This window comes from Gossypium arboreum, chromosome 3, assembly GCF_025698485.1.
Source record: "Gossypium arboreum isolate Shixiya-1 chromosome 3, ASM2569848v2, whole genome shotgun sequence".
In the NCBI taxonomy this organism is placed as follows: Eukaryota; Viridiplantae; Streptophyta; class Magnoliopsida; order Malvales; family Malvaceae; genus Gossypium; species Gossypium arboreum.
The window spans coordinates 24,122,817-24,142,624 of record NC_069072.1 but is presented as its reverse complement, the minus strand read 5'-3'; the positions used below and the strand labels follow the sequence as shown (position 1 = coordinate 24,142,624).

The 19,808-nt window shown below is 34.9% G+C and overlaps 1 protein-coding gene across 1 annotated transcript; it reads right to left on the bottom strand.

The window, feature by feature from the left end:
* Positions 1-11,776: 11,776 nt before the first annotated feature.
* LOC108489224 (histidine kinase 3-like) lies at positions 11,777-18,705 on the bottom strand. Its single transcript, XM_017793600.2, has 11 exons — positions 17,127-18,705; positions 16,414-16,695; positions 15,947-16,116; positions 15,514-15,726; positions 15,047-15,233; positions 14,913-14,964; positions 14,555-14,784; positions 14,324-14,422; positions 13,078-14,189; positions 12,461-12,826; positions 11,777-12,263 (listed from the first exon to the last, which is right to left on the bottom strand). The coding sequence occupies exons 1-10, from the start codon at positions 17,613-17,615 to the stop codon at positions 12,583-12,585; spliced, it is 3,078 nt and encodes a 1,025-aa protein (XP_017649089.1). The 5' UTR covers positions 17,616-18,705; the 3' UTR covers positions 11,777-12,263; positions 12,461-12,582.
* Positions 18,706-19,808: the final 1,103 nt, after the last annotated feature.

Sequence of the window (19,808 nt, the reverse complement as noted above, 5' to 3'; positions counted from 1 at the left end):
CTCAATAAGGAATTTAGGCATGTAAACTATATTTCTTAATTTGCTTTGTACAATTTTTAATGATTTTTCAAAGTTGGAACAGGGGATCACGTATTCATCCTGAGCAAGTCACATACAATTATAAATATCTCAAAATATAGAATTCCTTTGCTTGCTCTGTTTCTTTTATATGAAAGTAGACTCATTAAAATTTAATTTCACATCTCATTCAACCTCTAATTGTATTCCTCCTATTTTTGGTGATTTTTCAAAATCACGTCACTGCTACCATCTAAAAACAGTTTTAATGCTAATTTCACTCTTTCACACATTCTTTATGCTAACCTCATTTTATCTTATATATGTATATACCACAAATCATTTTCACCACATTTCATTCACCATAAGTGTAGGTCCAAACCACAATATCACCACAAAACCATCCCGTTGAACAATTCGGATCAATCCTCGATATTTAATGGTTTCAAGACACAGCCCACCATCATACTTCGCTTAGTTCGGCTCTCTTGTACACATGGTGAACACTTAGTACCACTCATGCGACCTAACCGATTTGTCTCAGTAGCTCTCTTGTCTACATGGTGTCCTTCACTTGGAATCACGCATGCGACCTAGCTACATTTATCTTTCACGTAGCTCTCTTGTCTACATGGGATACATCTCGTATCACACATGTGACCTAGCTACTACTGGGTGTCTCGTAGCTTTCTTGTACACATGATGTGCACTCAAGCATCATACATGTGACCTAGCTACGCCCTCTATTTCATTCGATCTCTCAAATGTTCAACCGGATCTCTCTCTATATTTATTTCCATTCTTCCAATAGTCGATTTATATTTTAACATCAGCTAGTATATTTATATAATAGGCTGAAATATAAGAATGTACATGAAATTATTGTAATATTTACATACAAACTTACCTTGGTGCAAAATGTGGAAATTTTGCAATTTAGTCCAAAACTTTTTCCTTCCCCGCTTTGAGATCAATTCGTCTTTCTTGATCTATAATAACACATTTAGCTCATTTAATACTCATACTATTTATTTCAATCCAAAATCACATCATGGAAAAATTACATTTTGCCCCTAACTTTACAAAATTACAATTTTGCCCCTAGGCTTGGGAATTTAATTTCAGCCCTTATTCTTATATTTTATGATATGCTGAACATTTTCTCTTCTACAACAACATCAAATTCTCACTCTATCATATAGTTATGAACAATAGGTATTTTTACCGATTATCTTTGTTTTACTCGTTTTCACTTAAAACCGAGTAGCACAAGTTATTTAACATAATTTAAAACCTCATATTCTATCATAAAACATCAAAATACACAAATTTCACCTATGGGTATTTTTCCAAATATGAACCCTAGGTTAAATTATTACTAGCATAAGCTTAATCGAGCTTCCGGATTCCAAAACGTAAAGAACATTAAAACGGGGCTTGGAATCACTTACTATGGAGCTTGAAAATTGAAGAAACCCTAGCTATGGAGAGAGTGAGAATTCGCAGCAACTAAGGAGGATGATGATCAATTTTGTGTTATTTTTCCCATTTTATTTCATTTAATATCCAAATGACCAAAATGCCCTCCTTACTAAACTTTCAAAATTCCTTCCATGTCCTAATTTTGTCCATGAACTTAAAATTGGTCAAATTGCTATTTAAGACCTCCTAATTAATATTCCAAAACAATTTCATACTAAAACTTCCGGGATGCAAATTTTGCAACTTATTCGATTTAGTCCCTACCTTCAATTTAAGCACTTTAGGCATAGAATTTCATCACGAAATTTTCACACAATCATGCAATCATATCATAAACCCCAAAATAATTATAAAACAATTATTTCTATCTCGGATTTGTGGTCACAAAACCACTATTCCGATTAGGCCCTAATTCGGGTTGTCACAATTCTCCCCCTTTTGAGATTTTCGTCCCAAAATCTTCTTGTAAAGAGGTTTGGGTCTTGTTTCCTCATAGCTTCCTCAGTTCCCACGTAGCCTCTTCTATCCCATGTCTGTGCCACAATACTTTCACTAAAGCTATACTTTTATTTCTTAACTGCTTAACCTCTCGAGCCAAAATCTTTATTGGTTCCTCCTCATAGGTCATATCCGATCGAATCTCAATTTCGTTGGGAAATCACATGTGAAGGATCGAACGATAACGTCGCAACATTGATACATGAAACACGTTATGAATTCTTTCTAACTCGCCGATAAGGCCAACCGATATGCCACTGGTCCAATTCTCTCAGTAATCTTGTACGGCCCAATAAAACGCGGACTCAACTTGCCTTTTCGACTAAATCTCAAAATCTTTTTCCATGGTGACACCTTCAAGAACACTTTATCACCCACCTGAAATTCAATCTCTTTTCTTTTTAAATCAGATATGACTTTTGTCGATCTGAAGCGACTTTCAAGCAATCCCGAATTACTTTTATTTTCTCTTGGTTTCTTTAACTAGATCAACTCCATGAATCTGCTTTCTCACTAAGCTCGGTCCAATATAAAGGAGTCGACACTTACGACCATACAAGGCTTCAGACGGTGCCATTTGTATACTTGATTGATAAGCTGTTATTGTAGGCAAACTCAATCAAAGATAGATATTTCTCCCAACTACCTCCAAATTCTAAAACACAAGATCTAAGCATATCTTCGAGTACCGGATTACTCTTTCCGTTTGACCATCTGTTTGTGGATGAAATGCGGTACTAAAGTTCAATTTTGAACCCAAAGCTTCTTGTAACTTTTTCCAAAATCTCGAGGTAAATCTTGGATCTCTATCTCGATATTATAGACATAGGTACTCGTGCAACTTCACAATTTCAGCAATATATAATTCGCTAATTTATCAAGTGAGTAATCGGTGCGTCTTGGTATAAAGTGGGTGACTTTGTTAATCTATCAACCACTACCCAAACAAAGATCCTTCTTTTAGGAGTTAAAGGCAAACCGTTACAAAATCCATGGTAATCTTGTCCCATTTCCACTCGTGCACCATTACCGTTGAAGTAATCCTCAAGGCACTTGATGTTCAACTTTTACTTGTTGATGATCAAACACTTGGTTACAAATTCGAAATGTCCTTTTCATACCGCCACCAATACTGCCTTCTTTAAATCATTATACATTTTGTGCTACCAGATGAACTGATAAACAGCCATTGTGCGCCTCATGTAATATTTTCTCAATCAATTTATCGCTTTTTCGACACATATCCTGTCTCGAAACATCAAACAGTCATCTGGTCCAACTCGAAAATCTGAGTCGTAACCTGATTCGCATTGAGTTCTCTTGATCCGCAACTCACTATCATTCTTTTGAGCATCACAAATCAACTAGAGAAATAACGGTTTAGCTCTCATCTCTGCTAAGATTGACCCATCATCAGACAATACTAACCCCGTGTTCATGGCTCTCAAAGTAAAAAGAAATTTTCTGCTCAAGGCGTCAGCAACTACATTTGCTTTTCCCGGATGATAATCAATCACTAGATCATAATCCTTTAATAATTCAAGCCATCTTGCCGCAGATTCAGATCCTTTTGATTCATCAAGTACTTCAAACTTTTGTGATCCGTAAAATTCGCATTTTTCACCGTACAAATAATGTCGCCAAATCTTCAAGGCAAAAACAACAGCGGCTAGTTCCAAATCATGTGTAGGATAGTTCTTCTCATGCGGTTTTAACTGTCTCGAAGCATAAGCTACCACTTTACCCTCTTGCATCAACACACATCCAAGGCCTGTCAATGATGCATCACTATAAATTACGAACTCCTTTCCTGACTCGGCTGTACTAAAATTGGTGCTTCAGTCAATCGTGCTTTCAACTTTTCAAAACTTTGTTGACATTTATCAGTCCATTCAAACTTAACATTCTTTTGCAACAACTTAGTCATAGGAGAGGCAATCATCGAAAATCCTTCAACAAAACGTCTATAATACCCGGCTAAGCCTAAAAAGCTTCTAACCTCGGATACATTCTTGGGCGGTTTCCAATCAACGATCGCAGAAATCTTGCTTGGATCCACCCGAATACCATCACCTGAGACTATATGCCCCAAAAATCCGACTTCATGAAGCCAGAACTCACTTTTACTAAACTTGGCAAACAGTTTCTTTTCTCTCAAGATCTGCAATATAGTTCTCAAGTGTTCGCATGTTCGACTCATCTCGAGAATAAATTAAAATGTCATCTATAAACACTACTACAAACTTATCCAAATATGGCCTAAGATCCGATTCATTAAGTCCATAAATATAGCTGGAGCATTTGTTAAGCGAAAGGCATCACAAGAAACTCATAATGTCCATACCTTGTCCTAAAGGCGGTTTTCGCACATCGACTCCTTAACTCTCACCGGTAGTAACCGGACCTCAAATCAATCTTTGAAAACATCAGAGCCCCTTTAACCGATTGAATAAATCATCAATCCTCGGCAATGGGTACTTGTTCTTTATAGTCACCTTATTGTCGACGGTAATCAATGCAAAGTCTCATTGAACCATCCTTCTTCTTTACTAATAATACAGAGCACCCTGTGGAGAGAAACTCGGTCTCACAAACCCCTTGTCTGTTAACTCCTGCAATCGAGCCTTCAATTCTTTTAATTCAATGAGCCATTCTATATAGAGCAATCGAGATCGGTGCATGCAAGCAACAAATCAATGGCAAAATCTATCTCTCTGTTCGGAGGCAACCTGCAATTCCTCCGAAATACATCCGAAACTCACAGACTATCAGATCGATTCAAATTTCAGTTGAGGCAACTCAATATTCATTACATAAGCGGATAAGCTTCACACCCTTTTCTCATGTATTTACGTGCAGACATGTGCGAAATCACCATAGGCAATTTATTTGATTCATCTGTTTCAACCCACGTAATTTCTCCATTTTCACATTTCAACTCTAGTGTCTTTTGTTTACAATCTACCTTAGCATCATACAATGTTAACCAGTCCATTCCCAAGATAACGTCAAACTCACCAAATGGTAACAACATCAAGTTGGCGGAAAAGCAAAGTGACCTTGAATCATTAATGGGCAATTCTTGCAAACCTTGTCAACTAGCACATATTGGCCTAAGGGTTCGACACTTTAATCGTAAACTCGATAAATTCAACAGCAACTTTTTATTGGATACTAAATTCATGCAAATATAGGAATGAGTGGACCGGGATCAATCAATGCAATAACAATAGTATCATAGAGAGAAATGTACCAAGAATGACATCGGAGATGATGCATCTTCTCGGGCACATATAGCATAAGCTCTAGCAGTGCTCTAGCTTCGATCTTGCCGTTAAATCTTTCATCACAGTTTTACTACTAGTCCCACCTCCAATATTTCTCGGTGGTCTACCTCTACTAGCGGTGGTATTCATCTAGCACTCAAATCTTTCTTCTTTAACTTTCTCCGGACAATCTCTAATAAAATGCTCATGAGAACCGACTTGAAACAAGCTCGCTCGGTCCCCAACACTCACCATAATGTTGCTCGCCACATTCTTTGACACTCGGGCTTTCTAGGTCGCACATTACCCACACTTGCCACCAAGTAGCTTGAGCTTTAGACCCGAATATGCTCTACCACGATCTCTGTGAATCCCCAATTGAAACTGTCATTCGAGGGTTTGTCTCTTTGGACCTCTTTGGTTGAGATTGAAATGGCTTGCTTATCTATCTTTTTCGACATCTCGGGCCTCAATAGCGACTTTTCTTCTTTCTTTGTTCAATTCTTCGACTTTAAGAGCTCGATCAACCAATACTACAAATTCTTTCAACTCCAAAATTCCTACAAGCACTTTAATGTCCTCATTCAGCCCATCTTCAAATCTTCTACACATAATGGCCTCGGTGGACACACATTCCGGGCATACTTGCTTAGTCTTACAAATTCGCTTCATACTGCTACGACATTTTCCCTGCTTCAATTCAAGAAACTCCTTCCGTTTTGATCAATAGATCGCGACTTATGTATTTCTTTCTAAATTCTTCCGGAAGAAATCCCAAGTAACTTTTTCTTTTGGCACCATCGCAACCAAAGTCTTCCACCGGTGGTAGTCAATCTCTCAAAAGTGATACAAGACACTTTAAGCATTCCTCGGTGTACATGAGAGCTCATCAAATACACGGTAGAATTTTCAAGCCGAATTCCGCTTTCTCGGGATCATCATCGACCTTTGCTCTAAACTCTTGGCCCTTGTTTTTGAATCTTGTCAACCGGAGGCTTGTTCATTCTTACCAAATCTATACCTTGAGCACTACTGAGAATCGCCCGAGGTATAGGAGGGTGGAGGAGGTTGAGCATTTGGATTTGCTCGAATAAATTCAAGATACCAATTGTTCATCATTTGGAGAAAGGCATCCCGAGCCTCATCTCCTTGTCTCAATGTCTCAGTCTACTTTCCACAAAGCGGTCCCTTGTGCGGGAGCCGGCACATTACTAGCAACATCATCACCGCAGCCTCCTTGAGGATCCATTACTATATTAAAACAAAACACGCTTTAGAATAATCAGAGTCACCACACTATCACAATATTTTTATAGCATGTATAGCTAGACTTTTACACACACTTTATTAGTCCGAGAACCAACTAAACCATAGCTCGATACCACTAAATGTAACACCCTTACCCATACACGTCATTGGAACAGGATACAAGGTATTACCGAACATAACACATACCATTAAACATAACAGAGATATAAATATGTCATCCAATTTGATAGTGCATCGATAACATATGTCTTGAACAATATTAGCCAACTTTAATGGCTTGTACAAAGTAGCTTGTCGAGTCTTTGTAACTAATATTTTAAACCTAGACAAATATGACACGTAACAAAATAATTAAGCCTACTATACATGCCATAATTCAAAACGTTTAGTTCAAATACCCTAAAGTATGATAGTGCGGGTAGATCTTCACGATCCTTAACTCCCGAGCAAGTCAAGGACACTATAAGACAAAAGAGAGAAACAAAGTAAGCTTATAGCTTAGTAAGTAAGTATGTAAATACTAATTAAAGAATCTAACATGTTTACACAACAATTCAAGTATATCTACTTTAACTTCACTATTCATTCCATTTTAATTAAGCTATCTCTGCTGTGTCATATTCACTAAATAAATCATAACTCGAGTTACAAAACTCGAAATTCAAATCTGTAAAATTTCCTGAATCTAGACTCATAAAGCTTTTTGCTAATTTTTTCTATAATTTTGGTTCAGCCGATTAGTACAGTTTATTAGTTAAAGTTTCCCTGTTACACAGCTCGACTGATCTGACCTCTGTTCGCTACTGAATTGAATTTCTCTCAGTACACAATTCAAAAACCCTGATGTCTGTTTCATTTAAAACTAGTCTCAATAAGGAATTTAGGCATGTAAACTATATTTCTTAATTTGCTTTGTACAATTTTAATGATTTTTCAAAGTTGGAATAGGGGATCACGTATTCATCCTGAGCAAGTCACATACAATTATAAATATCTCAAAATATAGAATTCCTTTGCTTGCTCTGTTTCTTTTATATGAAAGTAGACTCATTAAAATTTAATTTCACATCTCATTCAACCTCTAATTGTATTCTTCCTATTTTGGTGATTTTTCAAAATCACGTCACTGCTACCATCTAAAAACAGTTTTAATGCTAATTTCACTCTTTCACACATTCTTTATGCTAACCTCATTTTATCTTATATATGTATATACCACAAATCATTTTCACCACATTTCATTCACCATAAGTGTAGGTCCAAACCACAATATCACCACAAAACTATCCCGTTGAAAAATTCGGATCAATCCTCGATATTTAATGGTTTCAAAGACACACCCCCACCATCATACTTCGTTTAGTTCGGCTCTCTTGTACACATGGTGAACACTTAGTACCACTCATGCGACCTAACCGATTTGTCTCGTAGCTCTCTTGTCTACATGGTGTCCTTCACTTGGAATCACGCATGCGACCTAGCTACATTTATCTTTCACGTAGCTCTCTTGTCTACATGGGATACATCTCGTATCACACATGTGACCTAGCTACTACTGAGGTGTCTCGTAGCTTTCTTGTACACATGATGTGCACTCAGCATCATACATGTGACCTAGCTACGCCCTCTATTTCATTCGATCTCTCCAATGTTCAACCGGATCTCTCTCTATATTTATTTCCATTCTTCCAATAGTCGATTTATATTTTAACATCAGCTAGTATATTTATATAATAGGCTGAAATATAAGAATGTACATGAAATTATTGTAATATTTACATACAAACTTACCTTGGTGCAAAATGTGGAAATTTTGCAATTTAGTCCAAAACTTTTTCCTTCCCTGCTCGAGATCAATTTCGTCTTTCTTGATCTATAATAACACATTTAGCTCATTTAATACTCATACTATTTATTTCAATCCAAAATCACATCATGGAAAAATTACATTTTGCCCCTAACTTTACAAAATTACAATTTTGCCCCTAGGCTCGGGAATTTAATTTCAGCCCTTATTCTTATATTTTATGATATGCTGAACATTTTTCTCTTCTACAACAACATCAAATTCTCACTCTATCATATAGTTATGAACAATAGGTATTTTTACCGATTATGCCGTTTTACTCGTTTTCACTTAAAACCAAGTAGCACAAGTTATTTAACATAATTTAAAACCTCATATTCTATCATAAAACATCAAAATACACAAATTTCACCTATGGGTATTTTTCCAAATATGAACCCTAGGTTAAATTATTACTAGCATAAGCTTAATCGAGCTTCCGGGATTCCAAAAACGTAAAGAACATTAAAAACGGGGCTTGGAATCACTTACTATGGAGCTTGAAAATTGAAGAAACCCTAGCTATGGAGAGAGTGAGAATTCGGCAGCAACTAAGGAGGATGATGATCAATTTTGTGTTATTTTTCCCATTTTATTTCATTTAATATCCAAATGACCAAAATGCCCTCCTTACTAAACTTTCAAAATTCCTTCCATGTCCTAATTTTGTCCATGAACTTAAAATTGGTCAAATTGCTATTTAAGACCTCCTAATTAATATTCCAAAACAATTTCATACTAAAAACTTCCGGGATGCAAATTTTGCAACTTATTCGATTTAGTCCCTACCTTCAATTTAAGCACTTTAGGCATAGAATTTCATCATGAAATTTTCACACAATCATGCAATCATATCATAAACCCCAAAATAATTATAAAACAATTATTTCTATCTCGGATTTGTGGTCACAAAACCACTATTTCGATTAGGCCCTAATTCGGGTTGTCACAAAACTTGTGCAAATTACATCCTATTCCAAGCCTAACCAAAGCCCCCATTACAATTTATGCAGCACATGTATTCATAAAACTTCAAAATTTTCATCAAATTTTACAAATTTTCATTTTAATCCCTAAATCATGTTTTCATCAAAAATCACTTTGTAAAAGTAGTTTATCTACCAATAATCTTTCATTTTCTACCATAAATTTCTAATTTCCAGCATATAAATCCATGACCCATTTTTCATACCTTGATAACTTTTCAAATTAATCCCTCAAGTAGAGAGATTAAGCTATCCTGATTTCAAAAATATCAAAATTACTAAAAACGAGATAAGGAAACTTACCCAATTAAGCCTTAAAAGTTTCTTCTCTCTCTCCTAAGGTTTCCGTGTGTCTTTAGGTTGAAGATGATGAAAATAAGATGATATATTTTCTTTTCATCTTTTAATTGATTAGGTATTTTACTATCTCCAATTTAGTCCTTGCTCTTTTTCTATATTTCCATGGATGAGTCACCAAGAAAAATCTACATACTTTTCTTAATGGTCTAATTACCATGTAAGGACCTTAAGTTTTGAATTCCATAGCTATTTGATCCTTATAGCTACTAGAATTTAACTTTCGCATTTTATGCGATTTAGTCCTTCTCAAAATTAAACACTTAATCGATAAAATTTTTGTATCAAATTTTTCACACAACATGCCTATTATAGTACGGACCATTTAATGAAATAAAAATAAACCTTATTTTTGGGTCGGATTTGTGGTCCTGAAATCACTGTTCCAATTTCACTGAAAAATGGGTTGTTACACATTATCTACCAACGGACATCTAAAGGTGAATGTTATGAATATCTTATTAAGTGAATGTCGATCAAGATCACGATAAGTTTTGACGTACTTTAAATTCTAATAGCCATCTACTTTATTTATGCTTCTTATGCCTATAAATAGAGACTTAAGATAAGCTTTGTAAATATCCTCATTGATCAATAAAAATACGCTCTCTCTCTTTTGCTCTCCTATTTTCTTTGCTTTTACGCTCTATCTTTTATTTTATAATAGTATCAATTTTTAAAAAGATATTTTTATATATATTTGGAGATAAATATGAATATGGGATTAGAGTATTTTAAGACAATGAAAAGTTATATAATCTATAGCAATTTAACATGGTGGATAATTAGTTTTGAGCCGTTTTAAGAGATAAATATGGTATTAAGTTATATTGAACATTAATTAATCTTGGTAAAGTAATATAGTTCAAGGGTTAATAAAACTGTTTGGGAAAAAAGATTTAGGCCAAAAAATTCAAACTACTTTTCCCAAAATGAAATATATTATTTTGAGGGATAAATATGGTATTGAGTTATATTGACATAAATTATTTTTTAATTTAGGCAAAAAAATTAGATATTAGAAAAGTATGATAATTTAAGGGTGAAATCATGATTTAATCTTAAATTTAAATCATTTTATGTAAATTTTGATACATTCAGATATGTCAATTACGTTTCTATTATTTTTGTCTTATATTGTGTTTTGTATAATTTATTACTGTAATTTAATTTAGAAAATATTTTTTTTGTTCATGTCATATTTTAACTCATAACATATTTTCATATAATTTGCAATTAAATAAAAAATTAGTTGTTTGTACTGTGTTCTCATTTTTTTACGGTAAAGTAGTATAAATCTATATAATTCTTCGTGTTAAAAATTCAAGTTATGTTATTTTATGTGACAGAATGTTTTTAAATATTTTATTTTATTTTATCAATTTTACATGATTTTGACAAGTGAAATTTTAAAATTATTTAGTTAAAATAAAATAATTACATATAGAACATGTATCATACTTAAAAATCCGACTTAAGTCTGCAATGCGTAGTGCATGCATATTGTAGTTTTCATTATAAAAGTGGTATTAAGGGATTGAGTAGATCACTGGATTAGCGAAGAAGTTAGGGTGTTTTTGGAGGGACTTTCTCACACCTGAAATCTGGGTGCTCCACGTTTGGTTTGGAGGTTGTTGGGATGCTCAGTGACTTGCAGAGGATTTTGCTCATTGGTCTATCATCAGCCGGATTAAACTACTTGTTCATCGTCCTGTGGTGCACAACCATAGAGAGGGAAACGGGGTTGCCTGACTTGTAGCGTCATGGTCAATTGGTGTTTGTACTTTTGATGGGCCAGACTTGTTGCTGATGAAAGCGGCTATACCCCTGTTATGTTCCTTTTTTGAAAAAAAAAAAAAGGGTGATAGATAAATTCAAATGGATGCATTTTGTCACCTTTTCTCTTCTACTTCCATGAATTCCTATTTTTCAATGTCATAAAATATTCTATAATAAACTTTAATATATTAATAATTTATAATGATTTGATTTTCAAGCATATTTTTGTGCTGCGTTCATAATATTATTAACTACTAAACATGTAAGAAGAAAGCTTAACAAAAAGGTAAAGGAGTAATCAATCATTATGAATACAAGGTTAATGTACAAGGGTGCAATCTTCCCCTTCAATAGCTGAGAAGCAAGCAATCTTCAATTCTTTCAATTCAATTTGGTCACTATGATACAATAAATAATGTTCAGAAAAAAACAGCTTTAATTTTGCAGGAGTTTTCATTACTAACACAACGAGGATTGCTGCAATTTTCTATGAACACACTCCAGGACTTGGAACTGGGTTTCTTCCCTCCATTTCCATTAGCAAACTGCTTTTTAACCCCAAAGTCAATTAGTTCTTACTGCACAGACATCTCAATTTACCAACCCTGCTGAAAAGGACTTGGAATTGGAATGACCAACTTTACAAATCAAAACAAAAGGATCAACAGGCTTTGCCATCTTAATTGTAAAACTACAAGAAAACTCAATCCCTATATTCAAGCATGATTCTATGTACACTCTGCAACAAAAACAAATGTTTCCCTGCAAAAACATCAACCATCACATACATGTCAACAGATCGGTAAAACAGATAAACATGACGTTTTTAGTTTTTGTAAAAGTTTGAAAAAGTAATTGAATGGTCAAGCATAGGTACATCAAGCAAAACCATGAGGAAAACCTTATGAGTGGAAATACTTGAGAATTCAGAGTTTTTGAAATGAGGGTAAGGAACTCACTGTTGGGAATAATCTGAAATTATTGAGGTACCGCAAAGAATGCCAAAGTACAGGCAGTCCCATTAGTGCCCATGCCAAGTCATGAGCAGATGTTCTTCAAACAGTTTCTGATCTAATAATGCCTAATGGAAAAATCGTGAAACTTCCCGGTATAACTGCTCAGCTTCGAATGGTTTTGACACATATCCATCCATTCCACACCGTAGGCATTCCTCGTGTGTAGCTTGGATAACATCTGCTGTCATAGCCAAAATGGGTACATGCCAGTTTGAAACACTGTTGTAATCATCCACTGAAATTTCTCCAAATTTAATATGATTATTGATATTCTGTTCCACATCCCGAATTCTCCTCGTAGCTTCAAATCTGTTGGGAGACGAAGAAAAAACTATTAGCAATGAACATGACTGAGAATATAATCGAGAAACACTGAGACGCAAACAGCATCCATTAAAGATAAGACATCACAGAAGGCATCTTCAATGCTCATTGCACTGACTGGAGAAAAAAACTGTCACGTATTTTGTTATCTTATTCTTAAGGTTTCAAAACTCAATTTCCAGATCAGAATTGCAAAACAAAGTTCTAGAATCATGACACGCCGTAGGATTACATACCCATCCATTTCTGGCATTTGGATATCCATGAAACAGGCATCAAAGTGGTGAGGTGGTGTCAGCAGTTCAATAGCCTTTATTCCTCTTGTTGCACTAACCACATCAGCTCCGTATTTTTTCAGTGCACCAGCAGCAACTTTCAGGTTGACATTGTTGTCATCGACAATTAGAATTTTTCTCCCAAGAAGAAGATTCCGAAGAGACAAGCTAGGTAACTCTCCATTACAGGGATTCCCTTTGTTCCCAATGCCCATGGCTCGTTGTAGAGATGCTGCTAACATGCTAGCCCTCAAGGGCTTCGAGATGACGGTCAAGTCATAGGCACCAGGAGTAGTATTTCCTCTGGAAAAATTTATAGAATTAGACAAAAGGAATACCTTTGGAGGAGAACCGGGGCCTATTTTCTCCATGAAAAGACCTGAACTCTTTAGATCCCTATCCCAAACTTCTTGTTCAATGAGAACCACGTGGATTGCATTATTTGCCCTGCTTATGCTAGATAAACCTTGTTTCCAATCAGAAACTACTTCAACATGAATTCCCAGCCGTTGGATATGATATTTTGATACCTTGGCACGGACAGGTCTAGGATCCATAACTAATGCTCTCATCCCATGAAACTCTGAGGAAACAGTATTAGACTGGCAGTTGATTTGCTGGCTTTTGTACTCCTTTGAGCTAGAGCAGCCACTAGTGAAAATAGCAGTAAAAGTAAAAGTGGAACCAATCTTAGGAATGCTAACAAAACCAATTTCTCCTTTCATTAAACCAACCAAACACTTGCTTATGCTTAGTCCAATGCCCGTGCCACCATGTGTTCGGGAAATAGAAGGGCCCACTTGCATAAAAGGAGTAAAAACACGAGACTGTGCTTCTGGGGGGATTCCTACTCCTGTATCTTCAACCGATACAATAAGATTAATGCTGTCAGAGAAAGGATGCATGGATCCTTCTTGACTGAAAGTTCTAAATCCTTTCCAGCTCTGGCATCTATCTGCAACAGGAAAACCGCTCAAAGTGTTCTTTGATGATGATTCTGTCTCAACTTCTATAGAATCAATCACCTCCTCCACAAGATGAACTGTAACAAGGATGTGCCCTTTCTCAGTGAACTGCGACGACAAGTAAATTATAAGTTAATTGATACCAAAGCATAGTCCAGATAAAACTACACTAAATTTAAAGAAAAAAAAAATCTCAAATCACAACAAGTTTTATATGCATTAAAGGAGAACCAACCACATACTTTTATTGAGTTTCCCATAAGGTTGGTGATGATTTGTCTAAATCTCCCAGGATCACCAATTAGCATATCAGGGACTCTATCAGAGATGTAAACAGCCAACTGCACTCATCAACAAATTGATTTCTCATTAGACTCTTGGAAGAACACCATATGAAGGTTAAACTAGAAACATATGAGTGAGGAGAGGAGGTGGAGGGAATAGGATGAGTCGGTAAGATACAAGCATCTCACCTCTACTCCTTTGTCCTGAGACTTCCCAGAAAATAGTGACAACACATCATCCAAGATGGCTCGTAGATCAAACTGCACTTCCTCGAGCTCTAGCTTACCAGATTCAATCTTAGCCTGATCCAAAACTTCATTTATGAGAGCAACCAGTGCCTTCCCACTAGCTTGTGCAGTTCTGACATAATCTAGTTGCGTAACATCTAAATCCGTGTCCATAAGCATATCCAACATTCCTGCAGAAAGAAGCATCTCACTGTCAAGGCTACAAAAACTGTATTCTCTACTTTTAATTTAATTCTATAAAAAATAATCATAAAATGCTTGCAATAACTTCAGAGAAATAATAAGTTTTGAGACTCACCCAGAACACCATTCATTGGAGTTCTGATTTCATGGGAAACAGTAGCAAGAAACTGCAAAAAGGTCACACAAAAATTAGGACCAAATGTCCACAGGTTAATCGGCTTAAAGTATAAACCAGATCATATCATATACCTGAGATTTGGCAACATCAGCTGCCTCAGCCTGTTTTTTTAGCTCCATCATCTTATGGCAATCATCTTCCACCTTGGCAATTCGGTTAACAGTTGCATGAAATATATATCCAACAAGTAATGCAATTACAAGGATGCCAATCGAAGTAGTTATTGCTAACCATGGCCATGGTGGCTTTTGTTTAAACCTGTATGAAGACCAAGCTTAGTCCATGTCTACACAAGTTCTTTATCTTTGAAATGTTTTAAAGAACTTAGACCCTCTTAAAAATTGGCTTTATGGGTTATAGATATCGGTTGAAACTTAAATAATGGTCAACATGTCACTTGCTAAGGCCACTTTACTAAAATACTTTGTTTATAAGGAAATAGAAGAGGTTGGTCAAGAACCAACAATAGAGGTCCATATCAAAGAGAAGGTGAACTCCAAGGCCAAGATCGATAGATGATAAGAGATCTATGGATTACCTGCAGCGCATCTCATGCTTTCTGAAAGGATCTCCAAAATTAAGGTGGCTGACATGCTCCAACCCATCATTTGATGTATTAGAGCCATACATACTGATCGGGTAAGACTGATTAGTTGTGTCCAACACATTCACAAGGATTGTTTGTTTACTTGCAAGCTGTTGTAGCAGCTTCTCGACGAGTGACTCAATATCAAACACTCCACCAAGATACCTGGTTGTGCAATGATGGTATTAGGATAACTTATCTTTTAACTATCATGAAAGATATCATCTTATCAGCACTGTTAAAGAGGAGCTTCACATCAAGGACCCCTGGTTGAAAAGAGATTGGCTTTTGTTTCCAAAGATGGATTCACATATATTTGCATAAAACAAGGAGACACTGATTAAATATTTGTGCCTACTTTTTTTTGTTTTTACTGAAAACATACCCGTCAGTTGCTTGAATCCTCTCATTATGAGCTGCATTTGAGGGAAGATCCCTCTTGTATACTGCAAATGTCAAAATAACTCCAAGACGATTTGTTTTGAGTAATCTAAAAGGAGCTGTGAGCACGCCTTTTCCTGATTTTCTTGCCCGCAATACATTCTCACGATCCTCCTGTTGATATGCAAGAGACTAAAGATTCACAACTGAAGATTGTAATGAACAAACTCAATATTATTTCTTGAAAAAGTCTCAAGTTCTTAAAAAATTGAAAACACTTGGTATTCTTTCAACCTAGGAAGTTATAAAGTTAGTTGGTTTAATCTTGCTATGCTTAATAAAAGTAAGGTTTCTCCTCTATGTTATTTTCTTTAAATCGGAATAGCATAACTTCCAGTGAATTTCATCACTATGGACCACGGCAACTGAAGGAATCACTAGAACCTTTTAGAAAATAGTAAAGAAACTCACCTTTCCAGACAGCACATCAATAGAAACCACATGTGAAACGCTATCCTGGGCAAAGATAACAGGAGCATATTCTTCCTGAATTGGCGACGGTTCCAAGAAGTCGGGATGATAGTCATCCTTATGAACTGGATTTTGTTCAAGGGTATCCATCCTCTTAATAGTCCAGCCCTGTTGCCTCTCAAATTGTTCCCTTTCAGAGTGGAGCACCCTTACAGCATATGCCACCCCACTTGTGAGGGGCCTCTCAAAAGCAGTTCGTTCTGTGTACCTCGCAAAAGTCCTCTACAGGTTCTTAGAGTGAGTTTCCTTTGTTGAATAAAACACAAGTGATCATAATTCATAACTTAGAACACACATATATCTCTTTGGTGTAATGTTAAATAACCACGCTTAACATAATGAAGGAGGAACATGTATCAAGTTGCCAAAATTCCTATTTGATCTAAAATTCAGGAGCAACCATTATAGTTGAAAATGTATAATCACAGGCAATCAATCACATCAAATGAGAAGCCAAGATTAACCTAGATCAATTTAATTGGCAATTAGATTGAATTTCATAGTAAATTTAAAAAAAAAAAAAAAGGAACAAAAAAAGAGCAACAAGATTTCACAGTTTGATTTGAGCACAAGGCAAAGAAGACACTAAACAATTCGCAATCAAGCACAAAAAAAATGCTAAGAAAAAGTTGGAAGAAGAGGATATGGATTACCTGATCAATAGCAGATGGGTATTTCCCATGGTGGAAAGTTGAGATCAAAATAGAGAGAGCTTGGATATGGTTCATGCTGACATTAAATTGATCCTGCAACATCCTAGCTCTCTCATCACACATGCTAGCGAGCATCTCCTTGCGCTTTTCGGTAGCTTGAGAGCTCATACAACAGAAGATCCAAATAGAAGCCAAGGTCCAACCAATTACCCATGAAAACAAGAGCTTTCTCCACCAAGACTTGCCAACTCTCTTGGAACCAATATACTGGTAGTACTGATGGTGGATCTTGAAGCTATACTTTGAGATTTCATCCCAACATTTGAACCACATCTTGCTACCACTATCACCAAGGAGACCAGCCTTGGGGTCCTTAAATTCACCATTAATGGACCAGTTCATTGAAATCATAGATGCTATCCAGCAACATAACATCCAAACCAGATGCCCCACCTTTAAACCAAACCCAAATACATGAAGCAAACTCATCCAAGAAACAGTGACCAATTACCAGCTAACTAAGCAAACAGTAACCCCCCTTAGCCTGAAAGTGGGTCTTACCTGCTTGTTTATTCCAGCTAGAAAAGAGAGAGACCCATTGTCAAATCTATAGAAAACTGTCTAGTAAAATCCAACATCACCAGAAAACCTCAAGAACCTTGGGATAAGAGAATAAAATATTTTAAAAAAAACCCAGCAAACTCCAAATTGACTACAAGACAGAAGGTGTTGTAACCGTGCGGGAAAGAAAAAAAACAAAAGATGCCATCTTATCCAGCACTACACCCTCTAATAACTGAGAAATGCAAGATATAGGACCTTGAATTGAGGAAGACCATGGAAATTTTTCAAAATTACCATAAAAGAAAAAGAGAAATAGAGAGAATGAAAGAATCCCTCTAGATTCTGAGTTTCAATTTTCTAACCACCACCCAAATCCCAGAACAAGAAAAAGACTAGGCCAAAATGTCCAGAAAACCAAAAGGGTTCCAAAACTGGATATCAAATCAATAAAAACTTAGCTAACATAATCTTCCCTCAAGCCAAAAGAATCTGACAGGAAATCCTTAAATTCCTAAAATCAAGCACCAAGACAGCAATTAAACATGTGGGTTTTATTGTTTAAAACCCCCAGACCCAAACTTCACCTGTAACAACACCCTGTTGAGATCTATCAACAGAATTTTCGAGCTGATTTTTAGTACAAAGTAATCTTATTATTTACTAAAGATGACACTTTGCTGCTGTAGTTGAAGAGGGAAAAGAAGAACATAAGAAGAGTAGGACTAATGGACATCTACGATTGAGAGAATCTATGAAAGGAAGATGAGAAGAATATGGTTGTAGAAATGTCTGCTAGCATAGGCCATTATCTCTACCCATACCATTCACGACACCCCAACCCCCCCTAATTTAATAATACTACTACTATTTTCTCAACAAAAATAATATAAATTTAAATTCAATGCTTACAAATGTATTTAATTTAACATTTCATTTTCTACTACTATCAATGTTGCACTAATGCAACCTTATCTTATTCTTTCTTTTTTCCCCTTTTAATTTATTAACTAATCCAATTAATAAAAGTTGGAACCTCCCCAGCATAAAATGAGAAAACCATATTTTTATATTTAATTATCATTTATATCGTTGTAAAATAAAAATAGTTTTACACAATTTTATGATTAATATTATATCAATTCAATCGTCATATTCATTCTTCAATCATCTATGTTAAGTTCGCACAAATTAAATTTTTAACTATTTATTTTATGAAAAAATTTCAAACAACTAAATATATATTAATATAGATAATATTTTAGATCAATATAATAAAAATATTGGTCGATTCAAAAGTTCACTTATATGACAAGAACAAATATATTGAAAAATCCAATGGTTAAATTAGATGAAGCGAATAAATATTTAGGGGGGCCGGATAAAATTTTAATTTTTTATAGTTTGTATCTTTATAATTTGTATAGGATTAAATCAAATTTTTATAATTTTAGGGGAGGTCAAAGTGTAATTTTACTTTTATTAATTTAAATTTTTTAAAACATTTTAAGGACTAAAAGAACAATTTACATTTTAGGAGGGCCGGGGCGCATGCCAACCCCTGACTTCGCCCCTGGTTAAATTATTAAAATATGCATAAGAATAATTATGAAAAGATATAAAACTGCCTTGTTTTATATATTTAAATCAATACTATTTTGCATCATCCATAAATAAATTAACCATTTAAAAGTATAATAAATAAATAAATAATAGTTTTTAATTAACATCTTATGATTTATTAACAATGTGTTAGTTTATGTGCTATTCATAAAACAAATATAATTTTCTAAAAAATTAAAAATAACTTTTTGAGTTTTTTTCCATTTGTATGTTTAAGGACGTTGAAAAATAATATATATTAAATTATGGTACATTCATGAGAATATATTATTAAAATTTATATAAAAATTAAATGAAAATTTAATTAAAATGATAAAGTCTAATATTTAAAATCCAATTCAGTTAATTTGTGACACCAATTATATTAGAAATTTTAAGTATAACTAAAATATGACACTCATAATATAGATAAAAAATATTATGTAACAAAATATACTTATTAAAAGTTTATGATGTTTTGGTTGAAACTTGAAATGCAAATTTTAAATTTATAGTGTT

What these genes read in the sequence shown, in the direction of transcription:
- LOC108489224 (XM_017793600.2), bottom strand. Translation starts at nt 17,615, where the DNA reads ATGAGTTTGCTTCATGTATTTGGGTTTGGTTTAAAGGTGGGGCATCTG. An exon ending in AAGCATGAGATGCGCTGCAG is followed by an intron (nt 15,234 to 15,513) that starts GTAATCCATAGA and finishes GTCTTCATACAG; the next exon opens with GTTTAAACAAAAGCCACCAT. An exon ending in CAAATGCCAGAAATGGATGG is followed by an intron (nt 12,827 to 13,077) that starts GTATGTAATCCT and finishes GTCTCCCAACAG; the next exon opens with ATTTGAAGCTACGAGGAGAA.